General features: G+C 38.0%; 1 protein-coding gene across 1 annotated transcript; it reads left to right on the top strand.

Annotated features, from left to right (window-relative positions):
* Nucleotides 1-8,493: 8,493 nt before the first annotated feature.
* LOC139724675 (uncharacterized) lies at nt 8,494-25,140 on the top strand. The gene is made up of 3 exons (XM_071635803.1): nt 8,494-8,944; nt 20,796-21,101; nt 25,093-25,140. Exons 1-3 carry the CDS (start codon nt 8,897-8,899, stop codon nt 25,138-25,140), a joined length of 402 nt encoding a protein of 133 aa, XP_071491904.1. The 5' UTR covers nt 8,494-8,896.

Below are 25,140 nucleotides of genomic sequence, written 5' to 3'. Positions count from 1 at the left end.
ACAGGTCGATTTCAGAAAAAAAAAACATAGAAGGCAGTAATTCATTTGTCTTTAATTTGACAATATTATTATAAGCGTTCCTAAATGTGAAAATGATTTTTTACATAACATGTCCCAATGTCTAGGCAATTGGAATGATTTTATTATTTATTTACAATGTATAATGTAACTGTGGTTGAATAAGGGAAATGTAGCATCTTCCCACTGTACTTCGACATAAAGACACAATTCCTGCACATGTGATGAACATCTTTAATACTAGAGGTACATGAAAATAAGGCAACCAACATAAATATTTTTGCTACTTGTCCTGATCACTCATCGTGTGCCATCTACTCCACGGGCTTGCTTTTGCTGTTCCACGACATTTGCTCCTGCGAATTGTTCCCGTGAAATATCTGCACGCTAAGCCAAGTACATGTATAAATTCTACCCACCAACATAACCCTATCTATCCTAAACTTCACATCAAAATAAAATTAAAACCCTAACACAACCCTTACTCTAACCCTTAGTCCTAAGTACAAAGTTGTTTGTTTTTTACATGCGTTTGAAAAAGGAGAGAAGTAGATACACGTAGTTTGTTTTTTGGACGGCCAAGAATAAATGCTTTCAAATGAAGGGTGAGAATCTCAGAGGAGATTATGAATAATATAGAACAAAACGACTTAATCACTTACTTGGTTTGTAACTACGGGTTTTCTTTGATCAAATCCTTTATACACCTTTATATTCATTGATGGATAGCAATAATCATGATACAATGTATTATGAGTAAAAGTAGTAATTATCAATATAATTATCAGTATCAGTATTCATCATAATGGTCATTGGTGTTATTGTTGTTAGTATTATAATGTATTATTATCATTGTTATTATTATTATCATTATCGCATTTCAACAATAACATCACAGGCAGTACATTATCATTCCACATCTTGTTTCAAATGCCATAAACCAAAATGTGAGTATAACGTGGTATGTACCAGGCAGGGGTTATCACTCGTATTACAAGGTATAAAAGGATATTCATTCCGTGAGCACGACTTGCTTGTGTGAAGGACGTACAGTAGCAAAGTTAAACTGCGTAGCTTTGGACATTGCGATTTTCATTTTACTTGAGTTTCTTTGTTTCCGTCACCCTTTTGGGGGGCGAAGAAAAGTTTACATGTGAAGAAAAATTCAGTAGAAATATTCCAAATGTTCTTTCCCCCAGCAAACACATAAAGTTTTCAGAACATTTCCTAAACGTTTTTTTTTTTTTTTTTTGAGGTTCCGTACGTCTTCGTACAAAATGGACGTTTTTAAAACTTACATACAACGTCAAAGCTGGGACTTAGCATTTACCGCAAAGTACAGGTTTTTGGAAAAAGTTTTAAAAACGTCAATGGATGTTACAAAACGTTTTTATTATGTCTGCTACGTCTTCGTCCTTTATAAGCGTCCACAAAACGTTTTTTAAAAGTCTGCTACGTCGACTTTGTCTTTACTGAACGTTTAAAAAAACATTTTTGTTTGGTCCGCTACGTGTTCGTCATTGATTTCTTTATCATGAATATTCATGCATATTTCTGAATGCTCAAATAAGAAAATATAAGATTTGAAAACTAGTGGAATTAGATAAAAATTATTGAAATCTAAAGATTTATGCCGGGTTCAAACTTTCTGTGTTAAAGATTGTACCTTATACGTTATTGTTCACTTATTCACAATCTTAATTTGTGTTATGAAGAGATATTTTCATATGCTAACAGGCCTAATTAAGGTGTGTGTGATTCAATTTTAGTAACCATGTCTTCATGCATTACAACATTTTGCTGGTATATAAAAGAATGTGATATAGATTCACCAATTGGGAAAAGGATGTAGTATAGGTATAGGTGGTAGGACATCAGGAACAGGTTAGGATAGTATTAAGAACAAGTTAGGATAGGATTAGAATTAGGGCACATTAATCCCAGATTGTGCCGGTATAATCTCATAACTATATATCTTTTTAATACCCAATAAGAAATAAACATTAGACGCTCTTAAAAGGTTTTCTGGACGTTCTAGACGGATATGAAAAGTTGTCTAAACGTTCTGGAACGGGTCATAAGACTTTTTTAGACGTACTTAAAACGTTGTTTGAACGTTCTAGACGGTTTTCAAAGGCTTCCTGGACGTCCGCAGAACGTTTTGAATATTCTTAAAAGGTTTTACTGACGTCTATAACGTCCAAAAGGTTTTATGCAGGTCCTTAAAAATTCCGAAATGTTTAATAATTATTGTTTTTTTTAAACGTTTAAAAAGTGTTTTTATAACGTCCATTTGAAACGTTTTAAATACGTCGAAAACCTTCCACAAAAAGATGTTCTGAAAACGTTTTGACAAAACGTCCAAATGACGAACTTGGAACGTGTCAAGAACGTTCAGAAAACGTCCAAATGTTAGCTGGGCCGTTGCTTGTTGGATATCGAGCTGGGGTTTTGAATACTTTTCAGCTTGAATCATTGTAGCCTCACTGGTCGGGAGTGACGGTAGTAAATGAATCCTTTAATTCCTATACAAGTTGGTGCTTGTTCTTTAACACAGTGAATGTCTCGTAACACATGGTTTGTAAAGCGCCCTCTTTGCTAGAGTATGCGCCGTAAGTAAATTTTTTATTCATCATTCTATCAACATCCTGTTTGCTGAGCAAACAATAACAGCCAAGATGGGCGAGTTCTTAAAAATCGGTATGAACTGACTCATCTGTGTATTTAACTATAAGTTTGTTTGTTTTTTTTTCAAACTTGTTAATTTCCATTTAGGCTTTACTTGGGTATCACTTACAGTATGTCCAAAGCAGTATTGGTGCCAGCTAAGGCTTCTTTCTCGATTTTACGCCATTTTCAGCCTCGGTTTCTCCTCAATAGGTGCAACACTCACTAACACACAAACATACCCTACGTGTACCTATCTTACGCAAGCTCGTATGCGTGAGAGTAACATAATGTTATCACTCTTTTCATAAACGAGCATCATATTGGTCTACCCTTGTTTTATTGTTTTGATGTTATATATTATCGGTTACCAAACACTCAGACTTTTTGCTTATTCTTGACATCTGTTCTGTATGGAAATTGGTATACCGTCCAGATGATTATATCAGGAAAATTGTTGAAATTGTACAAAATAACCAAAACTTGTAATATCGTAATTTTGTACAAGTATATTATAATATTTTATGAAACCGGTGAAAACTAATTGAATTGTAAAGCAATATCATGTACAGGGAATCGAATCAAATCAAGTCAAATATATTAAAAAAAAAAAACTGGAAAAACGGTTCATGGTTGATAGCATTTTTTTTTTTGCAACAGAATTATGTACCACTTTTAATTAAGCTTTCAATGGACTTTCTGAACAAATATTGACTTGTTTCACAGCACTTCCGGATACATCGACACTTCCTTCTAATATCCCGGTTATCTTTTGTATTCATTGGGATTATTGAATTGATATGTCATTGGTAATGGAGGAAAAAAACACGCCCACACACATACATACCTCCTTCGTATATGAACGTACCACGATATCACTGTGGGCAAGGGCAGAAAGTAAAGGAGAGCTCCTTTACATTGGCCTCATTTAACCTCAAGGTGAGAAAATACCAAATTCTAATTACAAAAATACGGTAAGCTGATGATTAAATCAATTAAAAAAGATTGATGATCGCCTTATTGTTTATACTCTTATTTTGTTCGAAAAAAATCACTTTGAATAAAAAATAATTATGTTCAATGCCGAAAAAAAATGGTATGCTTTGAACTAAATTTAATGAAAGGATGGCCGTCGGCCATGGTACAAAAAAAAAAACAAACAAAAACAGCAACAAAACAAATTCCGGGTTTTTTTTTTTATTCTTTTATCTTTTGTCTTCGATGCGCCAAGCACAGGAACACATCACCCTCGTCCGTCTGGCATTTTGATCGAATGGAATGCGGAGTTCCCTTTATCATTATTTATACTTACCTACAAAGCGAACCATCCACTTTACACCACGCCCTCATACCATTGAACTCTTGGTACACAAGATGCACACCTTCTCCGTCCGTCTTATAGTTCAAACATCGCACCTGTAACCTGCTATCGATCATAGAGATGTACTACCATACATCAACCGATATAGTCCACTGCCTGGACTGTTTTGTGTGATCATTTACCGCGCGCACACACCGCTACAGCACGCGTATGCCCCACCGTATGCTTGTGTATTAATTTGCCGCGCACGCACGCATCTCGACCTCGGTGCTGGCATCGAGCGGTTACAGGGGAAAGCGCGATAAGCTGTGGAGCGGCGCATGGATGCGTAATGATAGAAAACGTCCAGAATCTGGACTACGACCGATACTGTACCACGCCCCCCTACGGCAAAAGAGCCTTCACTCTCTGTGCCTGATTCACAAAAACACTAATAGAAACGTCTAAAACAGACTCAGTCAACCATTTCATTCAATGTTATTGTATAGTAGTATGATCGTATATTATGATGAAAATTATTTGATTTATTGATTTATTATTAAGTGTTTTGTCTAGTCTTATTTTGATAGAGCTAGATGACTCCAGTTTATTGGATTATCCACACGAAATCAGCTATTATCATTCAAAAAATGCATTGGGTGTCTCAAAACAATGCTTGAAAATGAAATTTCATTGTAGACAACTAGAAATTTGATTTTGTAAATAAAAAGAAAATGCTCCCGTGATATCCGCATTAATGCGTCTTTGGGAAACATACTTAGATATAATTTGGCTTTTGTACAAATCTACGTTAGACTAGCAGAAACAATGGCCAAACAACAGCCGTGTGAATTGATTATAGGTTTTCGCGCTCTGTTTCATACTTTTGTCACTCAAATCAATTAAAGTGCATTTAAATTCATGCACTGACGTCAAACGATCGATGTCGGTCTTTCAAGATTAAAAATTGGCCAATGCAATTCATTTGACGGCACGCGATTTAACTTATGAGCATTCAAATAAATTAATCTGCAAATTAGTTTCATATCAGAGCATTTGTTTTTTTTTTGTTATTATTATTCAATTTATTTTTAGAGCAAAACAATTAATTAACATGCATACGAAATCGTGAACGTACTTACAATTTCAGATGCTATGTATTGGATTTCGATACTCGTGCATTCAAATTAAAAAAGTAGGCCTGAGGAGCCTGTTTGGGCGCTCAATTTCATTTTGGAGGATTCAGTTTAATGATTCGTTATTTGATTTTAATGATTTTTTCCATTTTTAAGTTGTTGTTTTTTCTATTATCTATACATTTAATCATGTCTATATTTCTCTTAAAAAGCTTTGCCATTATATATTTTCATTTTGTTAACGGCAGTTCATTTTACCTCAAATCAATCGAATTTCAAACCATTTCACAACTTTCGAATTGTATATTTATTCATATGTGTGTTTATATTGATAACATGGCTGTTATGTATATTTTTATATTTATTCATATTTTCCATTGCATCTTTAATTAGATGCACTTATCTAAGACTTGCTTGCCCTTTCATGATTTTGAATGACTGAAGAAACACCTGTGCTACTGCCGTCTGATTTTGAATGCCCCTTTTCTAATCTTTATGCTCCTAGTTTAAATGTGAATGACTCTCTTGAAAATTGTGTTGCAAGAATAATTATTTCGAACGAAGGAAAACTATTTTGAATGGCCATTCCTTAAGCTGCATGCTCTTGATCTAAATTGCAGGTGACTCATTTGAATTTTTGTTTTGCACAAAGAGCAAATTCCAACGAGAGAAAATGAAATTAAATAACCATTCATTAAATCGTGTGCTCTTTCTATAGATTTAAATGACTCATTTGAAAAGCGTTTTGAAAGATTAACTAAATCAAATGAACTATCGCGAATTTTAGTGATGTTATCATTAAACTGAGTGATACAATTTTGAAATTGAGCGGGAAAACCTATATTAATAATAATGGTAATAATACATTACATTTGTAATGCGCTTAATACAATGTTTCTAAGCACACAGGGAAAAGACGAAAGGAAAGATGAAAAATGAGGGAAAACAGGCACATGAAAACACAAGTGAGAATAACACGACATAAATCAATGTGTACCAGTCATTAAACAAATACAATAATTGAATTACACTCACCACATTAACTTAGGGAAGCAATCAATATGGGAAAAGATGAGTTTTAAGAAGTGCCTTAAATAATTCTACTGATGGGGCTTGTCGTATATGAATGGGTAGATTGTTCTAAAGCTTGGGTGCAATAACTGCGAATGAGCGTTCTCCATAGCGTGTCTTAGTGCGAGGTCCGGGTAACAGTTGAAGATGGGCAGTAGCATGGGAGCGCAGGCGTCTAGATGCAGAAGAAGTTGGTGAGGATCGGAGAGAGATTAGGTTCTGTAAGTATGAAGGGGGCTTGGTTATGGATAGCTTTGTAGACAAGGAGAAGAACTTTGAAGATAACACGTTCCTTTATTGGCAACCAATGAAGTGACTGGATAATTGGGGTAATGTGTTCAAACTTCTTGGAACGTGTGACTGCTCTGGCGGCGGTGTTCTGGATGCGTTGAAGGGGTGCAATATGGGATTGGAGTAAACCGGCTAGGAGACTGTTACAGTGTACAATAATCAAGGTGAGATGACACGAATGCATGGATAAGCTTTTCTGTGGCAGAAGCGTCGAGGTACTTGCGGATCCTGTTAATCCCAGCTATCCCCCACGAAGCATAATCAATTTATTATAATTAGTTATTATTATTCTTATTCTTATTATTACTAATATTATTAATATTATCATTATTATCATCAATATTACTACTACTACTACTACTACCACTATCATAATATATATATTATATCCGAAAGCCATCATACCAAACAAGCCCATAAGATTCACTCAAATAGAATTCATAAGAATTATATCTGCATTCTACAATAGCGATCTTTGAAGCTTATCTCTTTTTATCTCGTAGAAGCAATTTAAACTTTTCTTGTTCTTTATGGCCTTCTGCCCTGAGCCAACATAATTGCTCAAGCAAAAGGTCAACAACTATTTAATTCTCAAAACAACAGCGAGTGTGTGTTTTCTGCTGCATAACATTTGCTCCGGCGAAAATTGCTTCCATAAAAATCTACAAGCTTAGCCAAACACTTAAAAACCTACCCACAAACATAACCTTAACCCTAATCCAGTCCTCACATCAAACTAAACCTAAAACCCTATCACAACCCTAACTCTAACCCTAAGCTGGGAAGTCAGAAGATTAGACCGAGCAATTGTCGCAGGAGCAAATTTTGTGTCACCTAATTTTCTAATGGTTTCTCGACCTCTTCCCAACTGTCGTCCACAAGATGAGACCTGAAAACGTGTATGAAAATATAGAACATTTCTGGAATGTTTCACAATTTATGGATGTTACTTACTCTTACATACAATAGTAACGAAAGAGTCCAGTCACCTCCTTCTTGCCAGTAAGTTCCACAGGCAGGAATTCACTGAGTTAATGCTAGGTAGGGCAAGCCTTATGGCTGTTACGAGCAACTTTTGTTAACAAAGCATGCATAACATTTTGGTACATTATTTATGGAATTACTGAAACTGTATGCCAAACTGCCATGAGCGAGGGAGCTAGCTGCTTTTTTTAAAATCAAATTTATCATTATTCTTCACGGAATAATGTTTACCATTATTACTGTTTATAGCATTCTTCTTCTTCTTCTCCTTCTTCTTCCTTTTTTTTCTTCTTTCATGTACCGTTATCGTTATCTTGCCTATCATCGAAACCCCGTTTTCTGTCTAATCATCATCTTCCCCCTATTCTGTTTCGTCTTTGCTTTTTTCACTGAATTGAAAAGCAACTAAATTGTCATAATGCCATGGATTTTTCACCGCACCACTTGCGTATAACAGTACAATTTTATTGTATGTCCATCAAACCCACCCTTGTACTGTCACGTCGCACAACCATCCGAGTTTAGCTTCATGGTTAAACTGGTATCGGGAATCGGGATTATCTTTAAGGTTCAAGGTTAAGTCTCGAAAGAGACGTATAAACGGATTGAGGGATCAGCTAGGAAGGTCCCGTCCGAATATTCGGTGATCACACGCTGTTATAGGTCTAATTCGCTTCCTGAGAGTTTTTGATTAGTTATGCGTTTCCAGTGACAGGTCTGTTATTGCAATTCGCCAAGCAATGAACATATCTTTTCATTGTACTCAATGACGGGGTCCAAGGGGGTCCCCCTTTATATAAAATACCTCCTCTTTGATTAAACAAAGGGCGTTTGATCTTTCGCATGAATGCTTCAGGTGAGACACCAGTAACCAACGTACAGCAAAAAAAAAAAAAGGGGGGGGGCTGCGAACAATAACCACCATAGGTCTGTTGTCCTCCTACACTACAGCAACGATAGCAATCACTGTAACTCCTCAAATAGAGAACGCTGCGCTTGAAGAATACCACAGCTCAGTGACTATGCATTATGTCAACCCGTAATGCGCATAGTACGGTAGTATGTTCGACTGCGGCTTGAGCACCAAGCCGTATGCTCACGCCATGGTATACCAGAACTGACGACGCTGGCTGGTGGACAAACGCTCGTTGTACGATACGGTTAGTGTCACTCTCGCCAATGGTACGTAGAATGTGATGAAAACTGATTGCTGACTGATCATTCCCCTTCTTCCCTGTTGAGGGAAGCCAGAAAGGGCGAGGGGGCGACCACGCTCTGTGATCTGTAGCTGTCATGTCCCCGTGGTGACAAAACATGGCAACGTCGTCTTTTCATCTCCCTGCACTGAACGTTCTTCATTATTTGTAAAGGCAGAGCTGGAAGGCACTACCTCACAAACCAAACGTTGACGGTTTTACGACATGCGAGAATGGTGTTGTGGACAACGTGCAGACGAGTCATGAAGTGGATGGCAAAGGTATAGTATCCAAAATCCCAATTATATTTCAATGTGTGCTGTTTTCAAGGCCAGGTGTTCAGCCAGGAAGTTTGATTACAGCCGCCCTGGTTCGATCAGCTGTCATCCATGACACGATGATACGGCTCACAAAGCAGCAGCTCCAATTGGATGTAAAACGGTCACTCCATGACACTGTCCCAAGTACATTATGAGACGATATCGTTTTCGATGAAATTTATAATCTATAGTGAGTGTAGTGTCGACTTTTCGTTTCATTGTTTGCGTATAGACCCATTTGTTTTGGGAATAGACTGAGAATAAAATCACGGCAAATGTGCACTAAAAGTGCGCAATTGCCAAAATGGCAAACATTCACGCTTTTGAGATTTTGTGTACACGTCGTGGCTGTTCTTGTAAGTGCGTATGCATGCCCTTTATTTTATGATATTACAGTATTTTATCACTTGTGGGTAGACATTATGCAGTATACAAGATATAGATTCATCATGCCCATGCACGTACTTGCCATATTCAGTTGGCAAATCATTGGCATGATTAAGCTTTCTAGCGTAATTTGCACCTCTTTTTAAACATCTATTATCAGTACAAATTAAGCGGTTTTTCCCGTAATGATTTTTCTTTTCCTTGTTATTGTTTTGTTTCCATTTTTATTCTTTTGTTTTTACTCTTTGTTTCGGTTTCAAATATTGATTTTCCTCTTTGCTTTGTTTTCGGCTCAATTGTCAAAATATCTAGCACAAAATGTCGTTCTCTCGTTCACACGGCATCTACAGTACCTCATATTGGCTATGCATGTTGCACGTGTGCAGGACTACAGGATGTCGTATACCACGCGATCGCAAGTTCTATGACGGTATAGATGAATCGTCGTGATCACGAGTGATTCCAATTGTAGTGTCAGTCTTCTTACTGATATCTGAGCTAATGGTGCTCATCGGTTGGATCATGTCAAGGGTAATTTGTAGGCCCTATACATTTTATAATTTTTCTTAATTTCGACAAAATGAAGGTGTTGTTGGTACAGAAAGTATAGATAGAAATATAGTCTTTCAATGCCTGGGTTTACTTTATGAACTTGATATCTAGAGAAAATCAAACAAACCGTGATTTGGCAATGATGGCTTTGAAGACGGAGGGGGGCATATAAATGTCTTAAATATGAAAGTAAGAGATGAAAACGGTGGTAGGTAGTTTATACCAGTCCCTACAGATGTTATTATTATTATTATTTTATTTGGCAAAAAACATACAATACATAATCAATTGCAAAACTCAAAATAATCAGTCAATACAATACAAAAATACCTAAACACTGAATGCACCCGAGGGGCTGCCAGGCATTGGGCAAAGTTAACTAAACTGTAGTCCGCGGACCGCCCTAACCAATATCCCTTCCAGACGGAACCAGCGTTACAGATTTATGTGCCACTGATTATCATAATAAAATATTCATTTTTTGTGCCTTTTAAAATCTCTTGCATAAAAATACAAGCTATGTAAAAATCCTTTTATATTTCACAATTTATCAAATCACAATTTACAAACTCATGATCACACCGATAAAAGGGTGACACAATTACAAAACAGATCCCTTTGCTCTCCCAACCCTCCCCCACACACTCCCCAAATTAACAATCCTATCTATTTCCTCACAAATCTATCTATTATATCTATATTTATTCATTAAGATAAAAAACCCTGGATAGGCGTCTTTAACCCCCTTCCCCCACAAACACCCCCAATCCAAAATTCATTAAAAAAATCAAAGTGATTTAGAAACACAAACTGAAACTACAAAATACAAAATACAATATCTGCGATGTACACTATGTACGGGTTACACTGCACACAAGAGCGATGTGCAGAAGTCGTTTGCAATAAGAAGTCTCAATAGTCTGCTTCCGGGAAACTTTGTGGTGGTATATCCTGCTGCAATTAATGTAAAGATATTTTACAATTTGAAAGTCAACTCATTATGTATAGTCTGTGGGAATCTCGCAGACTTTTATATTCATGTATAAAGCCCAAATACAGGGATTCCAGCAGGGATCGTGTTAATTGGACAATCCTCTGTATTCACGGATTGTGACGGGATTTTCAGAGAGAATTACAGCATATAGAATAGTGTTTTCAACTTGGTCTAGCCCCGGCGCACGTCAAGTACATTAAGAATTGTCCCATGATAAGCCAGGGATATCGACGTTAATCTACACCCTGTTTTTCAAATATAATGGAATTCTTTGTTAGGATTTCGGAATAAGATGTAAAATAATCGGTAGGTTCCCATGGAGCTGCATAACATGTATACATTGGATATGTACATTTGTACGTTGTCCTGTCTTCTAACCCGAAGGATCTCTATATTAATACGACTAAGGGACCATTGGCGGCTTTAAAAAAACACCCAAAACAACAAGGTTGTTTTATGCCACTATCACAGCTATAGACGTTAAACAGTACCCACTTATCCACTTCTAGCCAGATGAGTCTATAGTTATGGATCTGATGCCAGTGGGGTTATCTTTAAGTCACTTGTCCATACATCGCCAACCATGCTCTTTTTGAAAAAGAAGATAAAAGATGGCACACAAACACGCTGATTAAATATGTAGGCCTATGTGTACGTGCGTGAATATTCATTTGCAGGGGGACAAATACTGTACAATATGGTTGTGCAAAGTTGTTAGTCAAATTTTGGACCTATAACCTTGTTTTGCTGCCCGCCCAATGTTTTTGGATGGTTTTACCCCCATTCGAAGGTGCTGAATCCGAATCGGGATGATGATGGCTGCTAGAATGACGGTTGAAATCGATTATTTCTTCATATAGTGATATGCATTGTATTTCCGTAACATTTGGTAAAAGAATCGAAATGAAGATTTTATCGTATTTTTGATCCGTTTTGAGGTTGCTGAACTGGAATCTGATTTAGTTGTCTAGAGAGACAACTCTCGCATTCTTTAGGATTTGGGTATATTCAAGATAGATGGCCGCCGAAAACTGAAATTCTATTCAAGTATTTCCTTGTGAATGGCGACAAAATCGAAAGTGAAGTGATGATTTTACCCTATGTCAACATACATGTACAGTATTTCGAGGGTGCTGATTCCGAATCTGGTTGATGCGAATCTTGCATCCGCGAGGGTTTTGAGATACTCAAAAGTTTTGATGTAGCCTTACAGGCCTGTCTCTAAACCAAGGAGGTACAGTACCTCCTTGCTGTAAACCTCAAGAGAGCTGCATCCAACAGAAAAAGGCCTCTTACAAAATAGACGTGGACTTTTAGCTACTCCAGCTGTCATTCAATGACGTTGTCATGACAACGCCCTGGGAACACCTTACTACCACAAAATGTACGTGTTTTTATGATTGTCGATGTGATAGCCTCAACCCTTCTATAGCTAAAAATAGCTGCAATAAGTTTGATTTTTGTTAAACAAACAAAGCCAAAGGGGAGAAATGACTGACCAGTTGAAACAGGAGATCTATTTGCAATGCACACACTGCCCGTAGGGTCTGGTTAACCTTGTCCATGTTGCCTTGTACCCCTAAAGAGATCCTCCAGTGAGTGGATGTCCTCAGCAATCGTTGGATTTATGCATGCAGAATACAGAAAGATAAGAGGTCTCTGGCTTCCAAAGTTCGCTCTTTCTGTTTTAGTGCTGCGAAGAAGTTTTTCAGAAGTTTTTAAGTTGTACCATGGAGCCACGATAGCTGCATGGTTGTGCCTAACGGCCACATGAATGAAATCAATAAGCCAGTTCGGAGATAGCTCATGTGCACATGGGTACAAATGACCTTTCATTTTTCTCAGGTGGTTAGGCACTTCACTAAATTCAAAGGGACATAATGCAGCAGCTTGCCCAACATAGCAATTTATGGAACTCGTATTCTAACAAAGAATGAACCTGTGTAGATCATGAAGTGACCAGAATGGTTCGTCAATCAACACTTTGGGAAGCATCTATTTCATTGTGCTGTTTTGAATACATTAACAAACTTTTTCTGTTAACATTGCCAAATACCAGGCTTGCTGTCAGGTGGATGTACTGGCAGGCACCACCATGAATAATCATAGCATTACAGATGCTTATCTCAGTGAAATTAAAAACCAACCTGTCTCTCGGTACAAATGACCTTTTTCTGCTCATGCTCAAACTGGAACCCCGAACTGGCTTATTCTAGCAAGTTCGGCTTTTGACACACGTATAAAAGCTTAGTATCAGTAGTTTTGGTAAGATTAGTTTTGATGCCTTGGTGTGATAGCAGGCACAAGAAAAAAACATGGACGTGAGACAAAATATACGATCAGAAAAGAGCATTTTGAAATTATACGTATCATAAATTTTAATCACAGACATCTCCGTAGAGCGTACTTACAATGTATATTTGTAGGGGGTTTTGTCACTTCATTTACCACTTTTGACGGAAATTATACAAACGCAAACTGGAAATGAAACTAAGCAGCTGAATCGTATAAGGCAGATGTTGGGTTCAGAGAAGTGTACGCGATATCGGCATCGTAATGAAAATCAAACACAGCCTGCATTCCGGCGCCTGTTTCACACAATATGATATGTCTTTTTTTAATTGAAAGTAATTTGATACTATATTCACATAATATAGTTTGCTTTCTTAGGACGTCGAGAGGTTTCGAGGAGGAGACAGGTGCAAGATTCAAGCACCAAGTGTCAACATCCCCTTGTATGTGACACATTATCGTAATCAACAATGCCTATCAAATTATATACTTTATTTCCGCCAAACATTCGCGCAACTTTACTGAATCTTAACTCACTGTGACGTCACAGATTGCGTAATTCGGCCATATTTCGGTCATTGCAATGACTATGTTCTTAGAAATCCGAATCAAATCAATATTATCGCGCAAGTAGAACCGTCAACTAATACTAGTACTGGAGAAGACGAAACTAGTTCTTCTTATGAAGTCTCTGTGGTTTTTGTGTAAACTAAATAAAACCGTGGTAATTCTGTCATATTTTACTCTGTTTTGAATGCCAAGTGAGATGTTGCAATCGTTTGTGATGACTTAGTAGGCCTACATGCCACTATTGCAAAGTGACGTAATTTGGAAAATTCTACTCTGTCTTGCAATTCATCTGTAAAGCTCAGTGAGATGAATTCAGCAGTCCATCAAAAGATAACATGTGGCCTTGCACGCACAGTACTATTTAAAGCGTGCAGTACCATCACACTTCACCTCTTGAAAGATTTAAAAAGTGCCTTGGCAAATGTCCAAAAAAGGCGATTGCGGATGAGTGAAATTTAATCTCTCAGAGAATCATGTAATTCAAACAGTGATCTCTCATTATAGAATCGAATGACACCGACACCGGCAATTTTACATTCTCACAGTTTAATTTTTCCTGCACATCTTGGGAATTTGCAACCCAGCGGTATGGATTCCAAACGGCATACATAGATCATTGGATATAGATTTCTAATGAAAAGAGCAGGTGAACAAATATGACTCGTTCCCGGGAATTGCCACAGGTGGACGCTTGGAGTTAGAAACGCGACAAGACAAACGTGCTCCAGTAAAACTCAGCGTTCCTCACCATACACACCAACCCATGAGACGTGCATTTCGACACGGTCAATATACATTTCGTGTGTGTGTGTGTGTGTGTGTGTGTGTGTGTGTGTGTGTGTGTGTGTGTGTGTGTGTGTGTGTGTGTGTGTTCATCATAGGACATTGCATGGAAATAATAATCTTAGTTATGCTCAGTTTAGGAGAAGGTTCATTTCATTTTCTTTTTGTTAAGCAGTGATTGACAGATGATGTCATATTCATATCTTGGTTTGAAAGCTTCATGTGTGTGTAGGGGGGGGGGGGGATGGGAGTGGCAGCTCGATTCAAGTATCTGGAGAAAATGTAGAACCCATTACATTAAAGCCAACTCATGTTTTTCGTATGTCATGCAGAACCGTCGTTTTTTTGCTCTGAAATAAACACAATATACGTAAGAAATATGTTATGAATATGACTTTGTTACAGTGTATGACACGATGTACAGCTGTAAGTAAAGTGATGGACGACAATGCGAAATATTAACCAATGCGCTTCGCAGGAAGTACAGTGTAATACACTCTCATAAGACCTGGAGCATAGCGGTCGTGGTCGTGGATTTTTTTTTCTAATGCACATAGATTACAATATATCGGGCCTCAACAGTATCCATAGCGCGTGAGTTTCCGTGTGTATTATAATTCAATAGTTTCTTCAGGACATTATTTGTCTTGTTTGCTAAGTCATAGATCAACACTTGCGATCTTAACAAGTTTCTTTTGTAGAGGGAGCCAAATTGAAGAAACTCACACCTGAACCTTATATCTTGCCTTGTCCGCCTTGGATTAACATAACAGTGTCGGAATTTCGGAGCTTGGGTATTTGGCAACCATTGTTAGCCTGAAGGAAGTGTCGCTGCCAGGAGAGCGGTAGATGACAGGTTCGAGTCCCACTGGTTCCTTTTTTTCCGACATGCTTGTTTCTAGTAATTTAAAGATAATCAGTTGCGATCTTAACAAATTTAATTTGTAGAGGGAGACTAATTGAAGAAACTTACACATGAACCTTCACCCCTCTGAATACAAAAATATCTTTCTTTCAGTCTATTCAATAGTATTTGAAAAATGTCCTTCGTTGGACGTAGTCAGCAACGCATTACACTTGGAGACTACTGATCAGATACTGCATTGCAAGCTAAAAGTAGTTTTTGAGTTTGTTATACAATTTAACAAGACGTGACTTTGGACAGGAGCTGAGCTTGCGTCATACCGTGAGGGGGTTCTGCAAGGGGGGGGGGGGGGGGTGGAATACCACCTTCCCAGTACAACTAACCACGACAGTGAAAGACCAGCACCATCCGAGACTTACCCCAAAAGTTCTGAAAAGACAATGATGACTATCATTATGATACAGTTTCCATTTCAGCCATGTCTTCAAATGGTGCAGAAAAAAGAAACACAAAACAAAAACGGTACAGGAGAGTAAACAGGGGTTAAATACGTGACTGATAGGAAAATGTCGTCGAGTTAACGACTTGTCGTATGAAGGTTAAAAGAGTTTTAATGACATCTATTGGAAGCCTGATTACAACTTGTCTTTTGATATCTATCGATCTATATGACTGCAGGCAAGATGCTGTGATGACAGTTTATCGTACTATTGGCACGAACGATCGTGTCATAAATTTCCGTCGCTCATCGTTAGAATTTGCTTTTAGATCTTGAAAGGCAGGCTATCAGAACAATATGTATACGACAATAATCTTCAGCTCCTGTTTTAGATAATACGATGAAGACAATGCGATGTCTGCGCAAAGGATAGTGTGAGACACCGCAATTTAATGGAAAGGGTTTACGTGAGCAACGTGCCTCACCCATTGTGATACCATATAGTAGACATTTACATTGCTACGTCAAGTGGTGAATTGACAACAACGGAGACCTATTGTTTACTTAATGGATGACCTTAGAAACTTTGATATGATATAGTGCCAATCGTATTTGTGTAAAAATTGTTTCATCTGCTTGTAGGCTGCGTTCACATATAAGTATACGGTATTCGCTATTCGCTATTCGTTATTCGCTATTCACCATCACCCGCACCATCAACTCCCTATCCCATGCAGTGAGGATTTCTTCCTCCTACACAATCATCCCAGCAATCTTAACATTTTCTAAACTGCATCAGATGTCAGTCGACATGCTTACTTTTGCTAAAGGGCAAATCCAGACCAAAATTTTCATCATTTCATAAACGAAAGATGGTATACGCTGCTCGAAAATCGAACAAGCGCGAATTCCCACTATGCTATACTATTCGCAGCTATTCGGCATTTTCGAATAGTGCCCTCTTACACTGTATGTGACCCGGTGTTTAGAAATCCTATCATTCGATTCAAGCTATTCGCCTGCCCTTGAAAATGCGCACCATACCCGAATAGTATACTTCTATGTGAACGCAGCCTGAGAGACACAGTTTCATATTGCTGTGGCTGATCAAGATAGTCAGGGATAAACAGAGAGAGAAAAAAAAAATTTGCCTCACAATAGTGCAATTTTTAGTTATTACACTTTAGTTCCTTTATTTGGAAGGCTGTCCAGGAAGTGTTCAGAAATGTGGTTTTGCAGACAACAATCGAAACAAGCTGCTACATTACAAAAGGTTGAAAAGAGATTAGCAATAAACAAAACGAGTGCATGGTGCTACTTTGATAAACTGCTTAAAGCTTTTCCAATAGGAAAATGCTTTGACTCCAATTAGGTCAAAATAATATGTAAATGCATCTGATTTGGCACATAATTTGTGCATTTCAAAAGAATTAGTTCACCAAGATTCAGAGGATAACGGATAAATAGACAATAGGTACATGTATTATTATACATTTGAATATTCTTATGTAAACTGAAACCAAGTTCATGCTGTGTCAACAGTGATTTCGGCACACAAATCTTCGACTTTCGAGCGATTCGCCGTACCTCAAGTGTCCACTCGAGATAGAGCGAATCACTCGAAAATTTGTGCGCCGAATACATACAGTATGAACTTTGGTTCAATTTTGTTTTTGATGATATTATCACACCAACACGTGGACCACTTACCCAACATCCATCTATCTACCTATATTTATATATATATATATATATATGATATGAATGAGAAAAATATAGTAATATGTATTTTAGATAAAAATGAGATATAAAGGATTAGATATAAAAAATGAAAACTCATATTGATTGATATAATGAATGTATTCATAAATCTTTTCCAGCCTTACATGCAATATCTCTGTACTAGGCCACTTGATATCTTTTTTATTATCGTTTCAGATTATTTCTGCCGATATCATCATATTAATCTTTATTACTGCAAACAGATAGAATAGAACGAAAGGAAAGAAAAAAAGAAGGAAAGGAATAAAGAAAGAAAGAAGAAAAGAACTTGTTAACAAAATATATTTTGTTAGTGATGACTGATGCCCTAGAACGTCATGTCAACTGTTCTCTGGCACCCCGTACACTTTGCCTAATTAATGATTTTCATAAGCCCGTTGCCTTTGAGAGTAAATTAACATCCGTGTACACCATGAGTCCGTACTTATAGGTTCCATATACAGTACATTGTAATCATTAATTTGTAGTATACAGTGTATGATGGGTACATGTTACAAAACACAACAGAGACACTGACATGTCCCACAAGGTGTTTCGCTCGTTATCATCCGTGCTGAAGGTCAGGAGATTGTAGCCTTTTGGCAAGGCCTCGTGGCTGAAAAAGAGACTAACTTGAGGAGAACGGATGTTCTCGCAATGCTCGGTGTGGCGTGTTAGTCTCATTCCTCAGCCACGAAGCCTTGTCAAAAGGCTAGTGGAGGTGGAGGTGGAGTGTTTTGATGGCATAGACTAGTAGGTTTTATATCCTTTCCTGAGGTAAACCCTACCTTCTATCTCTCTTCTCTCCCTCCCCACCCCCTCCCCTTCTCTCTCTCTCTCCCTCTTTTTCTCTTCCCGCCAGTATTCTCACAATCAAGTCGAGGTGTTAAGCAATAACAATTCAAACGATTTCCATTTTTAGACGTCGGGTCTTTAGCAGATAGACTCTACATAATAAGCTACTCAATGACTTAACCCGTACCATACGGGAATCTGGTTGTTCATGTTTTAACTTTATGGGGAATTAAGGATTCAGTATGGAACGGATTAACCTTGACCTGAGCCCACAGGGAATGGTTCGCCATGTGTTAATCATATCAAATGAAGAAAATTAAATATGAAAAATAATAAAATATGAAAAAACAACAACATGGAGACAGAGAGACAAATTATCTGTTTGGACCAGGGCTGTGTTATAGAGTTCGAATGACATTGCACGTCTCATGGATAACGTACATGACGCTTGCTTGGAAATATTGCGCATGGAATAAAGGTAGGCGTGTTATAATTCTATAGGCAATAGCAGTCGACAGTCAACACTGAGGCCGTATGTGTTTAGCCTAGACGCTGTAATCCTATCATCTATATGCAAACATTCGCTCCATAGTTGATTTTAAGGTCATTGTAAACACAACGTCTTACAGTAAACAGTCTTTATAACAGATCGTGATAACAGGCATTAGGTTGTTAATATCCACGCCATTATACGTGTAGTCTTTGTCATCTGTATTATGGCCTCTTGTGGACATCAACATACGTCATTCCAGTCACTACTCATGAATATGCATCCAGAAAAATGACGAAGGACAACCGAGTGGATGAGGCTGGGAAGGGAAGATGGAGGGATGTAGTGTGTTTGTCTGGACACTGTGAGTGATATTATCTTCTCGTGGGATGACGAGTTTGACAGACAAGTCGATTTTTGATGCAAATGGATGGATAACAAAGTATGGTGTAAACGTGGAGAGTAGCTCCATTGGTTTACTAATCACTTTTTGCCGATGAGATGGTAGATAGATACATTTATGTTTTTATGAGATGGTTCACTTGTCAATATTGAGTCGATGTCAGCGAATGCTCTAGAGGGATGACAGAACCGCGGTGGGAGAAAAGAGAAAACAATCGTACAATTTATTAGAGGCAAATATTATCATGTCCATATATTATTCATATAAAACGCCGCACTGATCATTGGAGTTACCGCCCCCTCCCCTTTGTAAGGCAAACATTATGTTTAGGGATAATGTAATGGTATATATTAGATTCTCGTCCTTGATGGAAAGTAAAACCAAACCACCGAGAAAAGACAAATTATATATATACACCCACATATGATATATATATATATATATATTTTAATTATATATATATATATATATATATATATATATATATACACTGAAAGAAATTGGACTGAGGCTTAGTCCAATTTCTTTCCCTATATGCTTCCCACAATGAGGTTCCGCGTACGTTTGGGAAGGGAATTATCTCTCGCTCTATATATATATATGACGTATGTACATCAAAAAACAAATTTGAAACCAAGTTCAGGCTGTATTCACCACAAATTTTCCAGCGATGCGCTCTTTGAAAGAGCGAATCACTCCAAAATTTGTGTGCCGAAATAAACTCTTGGTGAATACAGCATAAACTTGGTTTCAGTTTTGTTTTTGATGATATTATCACGCCAGCACGTGGACAACTTACTTTACATATCAACAAGTACTAAGAACTAAGCTTTTTTAAAAAAAGAAATAAAGGTATGAAAAGGTCTGCATACATTTTTAGAATGCAAACGGGAAAACCTTTATTTTTTCAAGAAAAACAAAAAATAACACTGAAGAGGGCAATCCTGGTTTAGTCTTCTTCATGTTGCTGTTTTTGTTTCTCTTTATGCTGGCGTGGATTATACTATCAGTCATTAAACTAATGCAAGTATGCTTATTCATCACATACATTTTGTATACCTATATTGTACTTTCGAAGTGAGACATGAAATGCCCATGAAATGTCAGAGAGGCATATGCAGGACCAAAAATAGCTATCATATTATGCGTATATTATGTTTTTGTGTGTGTTTGCATAATATTATTACTTTTTGACGATCATCCAGTACAACTGTACCTAGATTTAATGGTAACTCATATTTGATACTGAAATTCGATGTCATTTCCATTTCCGTGTTTTTGATCTTGTCTACATCCACGGAACAAAAAAAAAAGAATGAATAATGATATACAGTTGTTATTCTAGATGACTTTGACAGAAGATAAAGTGGATATTAATTTGATAAACACATAATCATATTCAGTTCTTAACTTTGTCGTACTCTTTTTGTTCCTTGGTCTTTTCCTTTATTTCCCCCGTTTCACGTTTACATGCCCAACAGACGAAGGAGATCGCATTCGTGGTCATTTGTCTCTACTCCTTGGTCGTCTCTCTACTCCTGCTCCACGATAGGTTTAGCGAAGTCCGCGTCGACAAGGACAAGACAAGTCGGGATGTCAGTGTGCAGGCCTACGCATTGACGGCAGTAGTGGAGGGCAACCCCAGACAAGCCCCTGTCGTCCACGAGGAGCCCGACAAAAATGACGAGGACGAAAAGGAGGAGGAGCTCGATGTCGAAGAGGAGGACGACGGGGAAGTCACGGCTAGTCCCGTCATACGAGGCTACTTTTTACTTGATTCAGATGAGGTAAGTACACGGATTTAACGTTAATCACAACCGTTCCTTGTGGTGCACTTGATAGTTGACAAAGCCAAGAAGTGGTTTGAATTAAAGAATCGAAGAATATCACAGAACGCATTATCGAGACTATCTAAGTAATTGACCTTTACTCTCCCGCTCTTAATCTCGTTGGATTTCACACACACACACACAAAAAAAAAAAAAAACAGCAAGAAACCGCAAAAGAACACACGCGCACAAATATGAAATACATTGTACGCAGAAATACCTACTCGTGCATCGTGGTCGGTTATGATACGATGGTTTAATCGGTTAGCCCAAATCCCAAGAGAGAATAAGATGAAAAAAAAAAACAGCAGAAGGTGGTACATGTATCAGGGAAAATCGCATTTCTCTACGATTTTGTTTCATCCTGTCGTGATGTATGATATACGGAACAAAATATACTAAAAACCTTCATCTGTGAGTTTATACTTCTATAATTACTCTGACGACATCGGAGGCCCTAGCTGTGCGATATTACCAGTAAAGTCAATATACTATCGGCTTGGTGAGTCAATACTTCGAGTTTCCACGGCACACCCTTTCTCAAAATTGCATTGAATTCGATGGCTCTAGAAGGGTCACAAAGGCCTTAACAAATATGCAATTCTATACATTTCTTTGGACCGGTAAAAACCATGACTACCTCCTTTATGCGAGGTACATGTATGTGTCAACAACAGAAAACATTGAAAAGGAAAAAATGCCATGGAGTAATTGTTATAGAAACAGTATAATGGGTAGTTCGCTTTGCAAGTCTACTAGTCCACTAAGTGAACACAATCCGTCCTTCATTAAGTAACGTGTCACATTGTCCTCTGGTTGTTTGTCATTTTGTATTTCGTTTCACAAGACTGAAGAGATGGAATTTCATCATATTCCTGTCAGTTTCATCGAACTTTAATTGCCAAGGGGGCCTCGACGAAGGAAAGACTTTTCCACACCATTGTGTATTGCATTGCGATGTCATCATCTTCTGAATATCAGTTACTGCTTTCATATAAAATCGCGTTGATATATACGATATTGACATTAGAACTGACAAATGTTATTGTCAATTGACATGGATTTCAAGAAAAGAAAAAAAGACAATGATACTTCCGTGTTTGCTGTGCTTAATCACTCAGCAGTGGCGGTTCCATGAGGGAGCGCACTGGGCTTCCGTCCCTCTTTATTTTGTATTAAAACAAAAGAAATAAAAAGAAAAAATGGGGGGTGCCCCCTTTAATTTTGTACAGGCGCATCCCCTTTACGGGAATCCTGGATCCGTCCCTGCTCAGGGCATTTATACCAAAGAATATCACCCAGATTATCTTCGTCCACTACCAGAGAGGTGGTAGGTGTTTCATTGGTTTTGTTTGTTTTTACTGTTGTTGCTTTTCTTTATTTGTTGGTTGATAGTTGGTGTTGTTAGTGTATCTTATCCTTAGGTGCCTTGAAATGTGGAAATGATTAAACAACAGCAAATAACTTAATAGGTGAGAGGGAGAAGAATCAAGAGAAATTGAACACTCGATTTTTAGGTGGTTCGGGCACGCTGTACAGAATAACAAGTACATTGATACCACACGGTGGCATACCTTGTCTACACCACACATATACCAGAGATACGCTGGGTATTGTCCAAACAAATAAAACAAAGTTTTACCAAATAGTATTGTAAGGGGGGTGTTAGTGTATATGTGTAGAATAAAGTCACTTGTCAGGATGGCTTATTCTCACCCCGAATACATAATTTCATCCAAATGGATATCACACAGAAATATTAAACAAACCAAATATGTGGGCGTCAAAGCAGTGACAAAGACAATGTGGTACACATTGGATTACATTAATCACCTTGTTGGTGTTGAGATTTATTCAAAGTCAGGCATCAGAGCAACCAGTTTGATCTCTTTTAACCATGAAAAATAAAAAGAGCTATTATACATATACAATTGACTGAGATAAGAATGTACTCACCTTTAAGTCTACTCTGATATTCAATGAAGGGGATTGGGTCATGCACTATCATTCAATTTTCGCGCAAAATGCTCACAAATACAGTTCTCGCGGTCGACTTAACATGCTAACTGATGGCGAATCTCGTTGGAGCGCTCAGTTCATGAAGTGAAGAGGAGCCGCGAATGATGACTTGAAGACATCTCTGCGTTGAGTTGACTCACACATACAGTTGGGGAGGGGGGGGGGGGGGTCCATGTCCAAATGAGAGTTACTTCGGGATTGCTGCACATTCCGAAAGCTGCATGTCTAGTCCTCAAAACACTAGGTAGTCATTTGACTCTTCCTTAGGTCGACCAACATATGACAGACCGTTTCGAATGTCCAGTAAAGCGTCCATAAAATATCATTCGAGACATCTATACAGTTTGGGGGGGGGGGTCCTCGTCCAAATGAAAGTTACTTCGGGATTGCTGCACATTCTGAAAGCTGCATGTCTGGTCCTCAAAACACTAAGTGGTCATTTGACTCCTCCTTAGATCGACCAACATAATTATAACAGACCGTTTCGAATGTACATCAAAGCGTCCATAAAATATCATTCGAAACATCTTATCAACTTTGAACTGATGTACAGTAGACATGACTTAGTTTTGTCAGGACGGAATTGGGTGTATAGATGCAAAAGGTTGAGTTTCTCCACTAAAACATTTAAGTGTAAAAGCTCGGTCTCGGAGAAACTGGAACACGTCCTTCCACTTGACAGGGCTTGGGGAGGAGAGCAGGGAGGTGGGAATCCACCTCCCTGGGGAGAGAGACTGACGCGAAGTATCAACTCCAATATATACTATTATACTTTCCTGCTCCTATGTACTATCCCATGATACTTGTCTCTGGTATCGTACCCAAGCTTTCCTGACTAACCCTTCTCAAAGAAACTTTATACAAAAACTTTATACAAAAACTGACCATGAATGGTAAGGGAGAGAGAGAGAGAAACAAAGAGGCAGAGAGAGAGGCAGAGAGAGAGAGATAGGGGGAGAGAGGGGGAGATTGAGAAAGAGACTTTATACAAAGCATTTTACATGTATGCTGTACTCTGGTTCTTTGTACGGCATCACAGGGTGGCAAACTTCAAAGTAACGTAGAACAATACCAGCCACTTTAATGTGGTTTTCCATCTCTAAGTCACAGTCCAGTCATTGCCACTGTCCAGTCATTGCCACTAAATCCACTATTCAAGTAGGGTGGCAGTACCTCTTTTGTTTCATAAACTCATTCACCCTCCAGGTTGCATGGTGGCACTATGTAATACACTGTGTACCAAGCACCTATTGTATCTTGGTAATGAATAGATTTCAGCTTTCTGGTTCTACAAACACTAAAATGGGTAAGTTGCTCCATCACTTATATTACATGTCTTGGCATGAAAACTAATATATTCCAGCTTTCTGCCAGTACTATCTCTACAGTAAAGTGGGCATATTATTACTCCACCACTTTACAGTATCACTGAAAATAGTAAAGAATGTGTAATTACCATGATTAAATGAATAAACAAATAACTGAAAAGCATTTGACTGCCTTGATGTTTACATCATGTGATTTATCATTATTGTCAAGTGATAAGTTCAGAACCCCTTTGCTTCAGTTTGCAATTCACGGAAGCACTCTCTGGTTCTTGTATTGAAGGTTCGCCACCATCTCTTTATTTGTTTTTGTTTTTGTTTTATGTTTAAACACATAAATACAGATCGACATGACAAGTTTCATGGATTCCAGTTTCATGAGTCATGTGTATCTTATGATTATTATTACACTTTTGTTTGTTTGTATTTTTGGTTAAACTGGACAAAGATTTTTTCAGGAATTTACATATGATGTGAACTCCAACCAAATGATGTTGAAGACGTCAGATGATGTGGGAATGGGGTTGATAAAGATGGATTGATGGGGCGTGTCGTCAAATGCCACATGCTTGCCAGTGTGCCATGACACGGTATTGACTCTCTAGGAAACGTGGGTCGATTCATCCAACCTGTTGCCCCAGTGCTCCCCGTGA

The sequence above is a fragment of the Diadema antillarum genome, unplaced genomic scaffold (genome assembly GCF_040938485.1).
Source record: "Diadema antillarum isolate AM-2024a unplaced genomic scaffold, OU_Dant_1.0 scf00000226, whole genome shotgun sequence".
In the NCBI taxonomy this organism is placed as follows: Eukaryota; Metazoa; Echinodermata; class Echinoidea; order Diadematoida; family Diadematidae; genus Diadema; species Diadema antillarum.
Note: the sequence above shows the minus strand (reverse complement) of the source record. Positions and strands in the feature narration are given on the sequence as shown.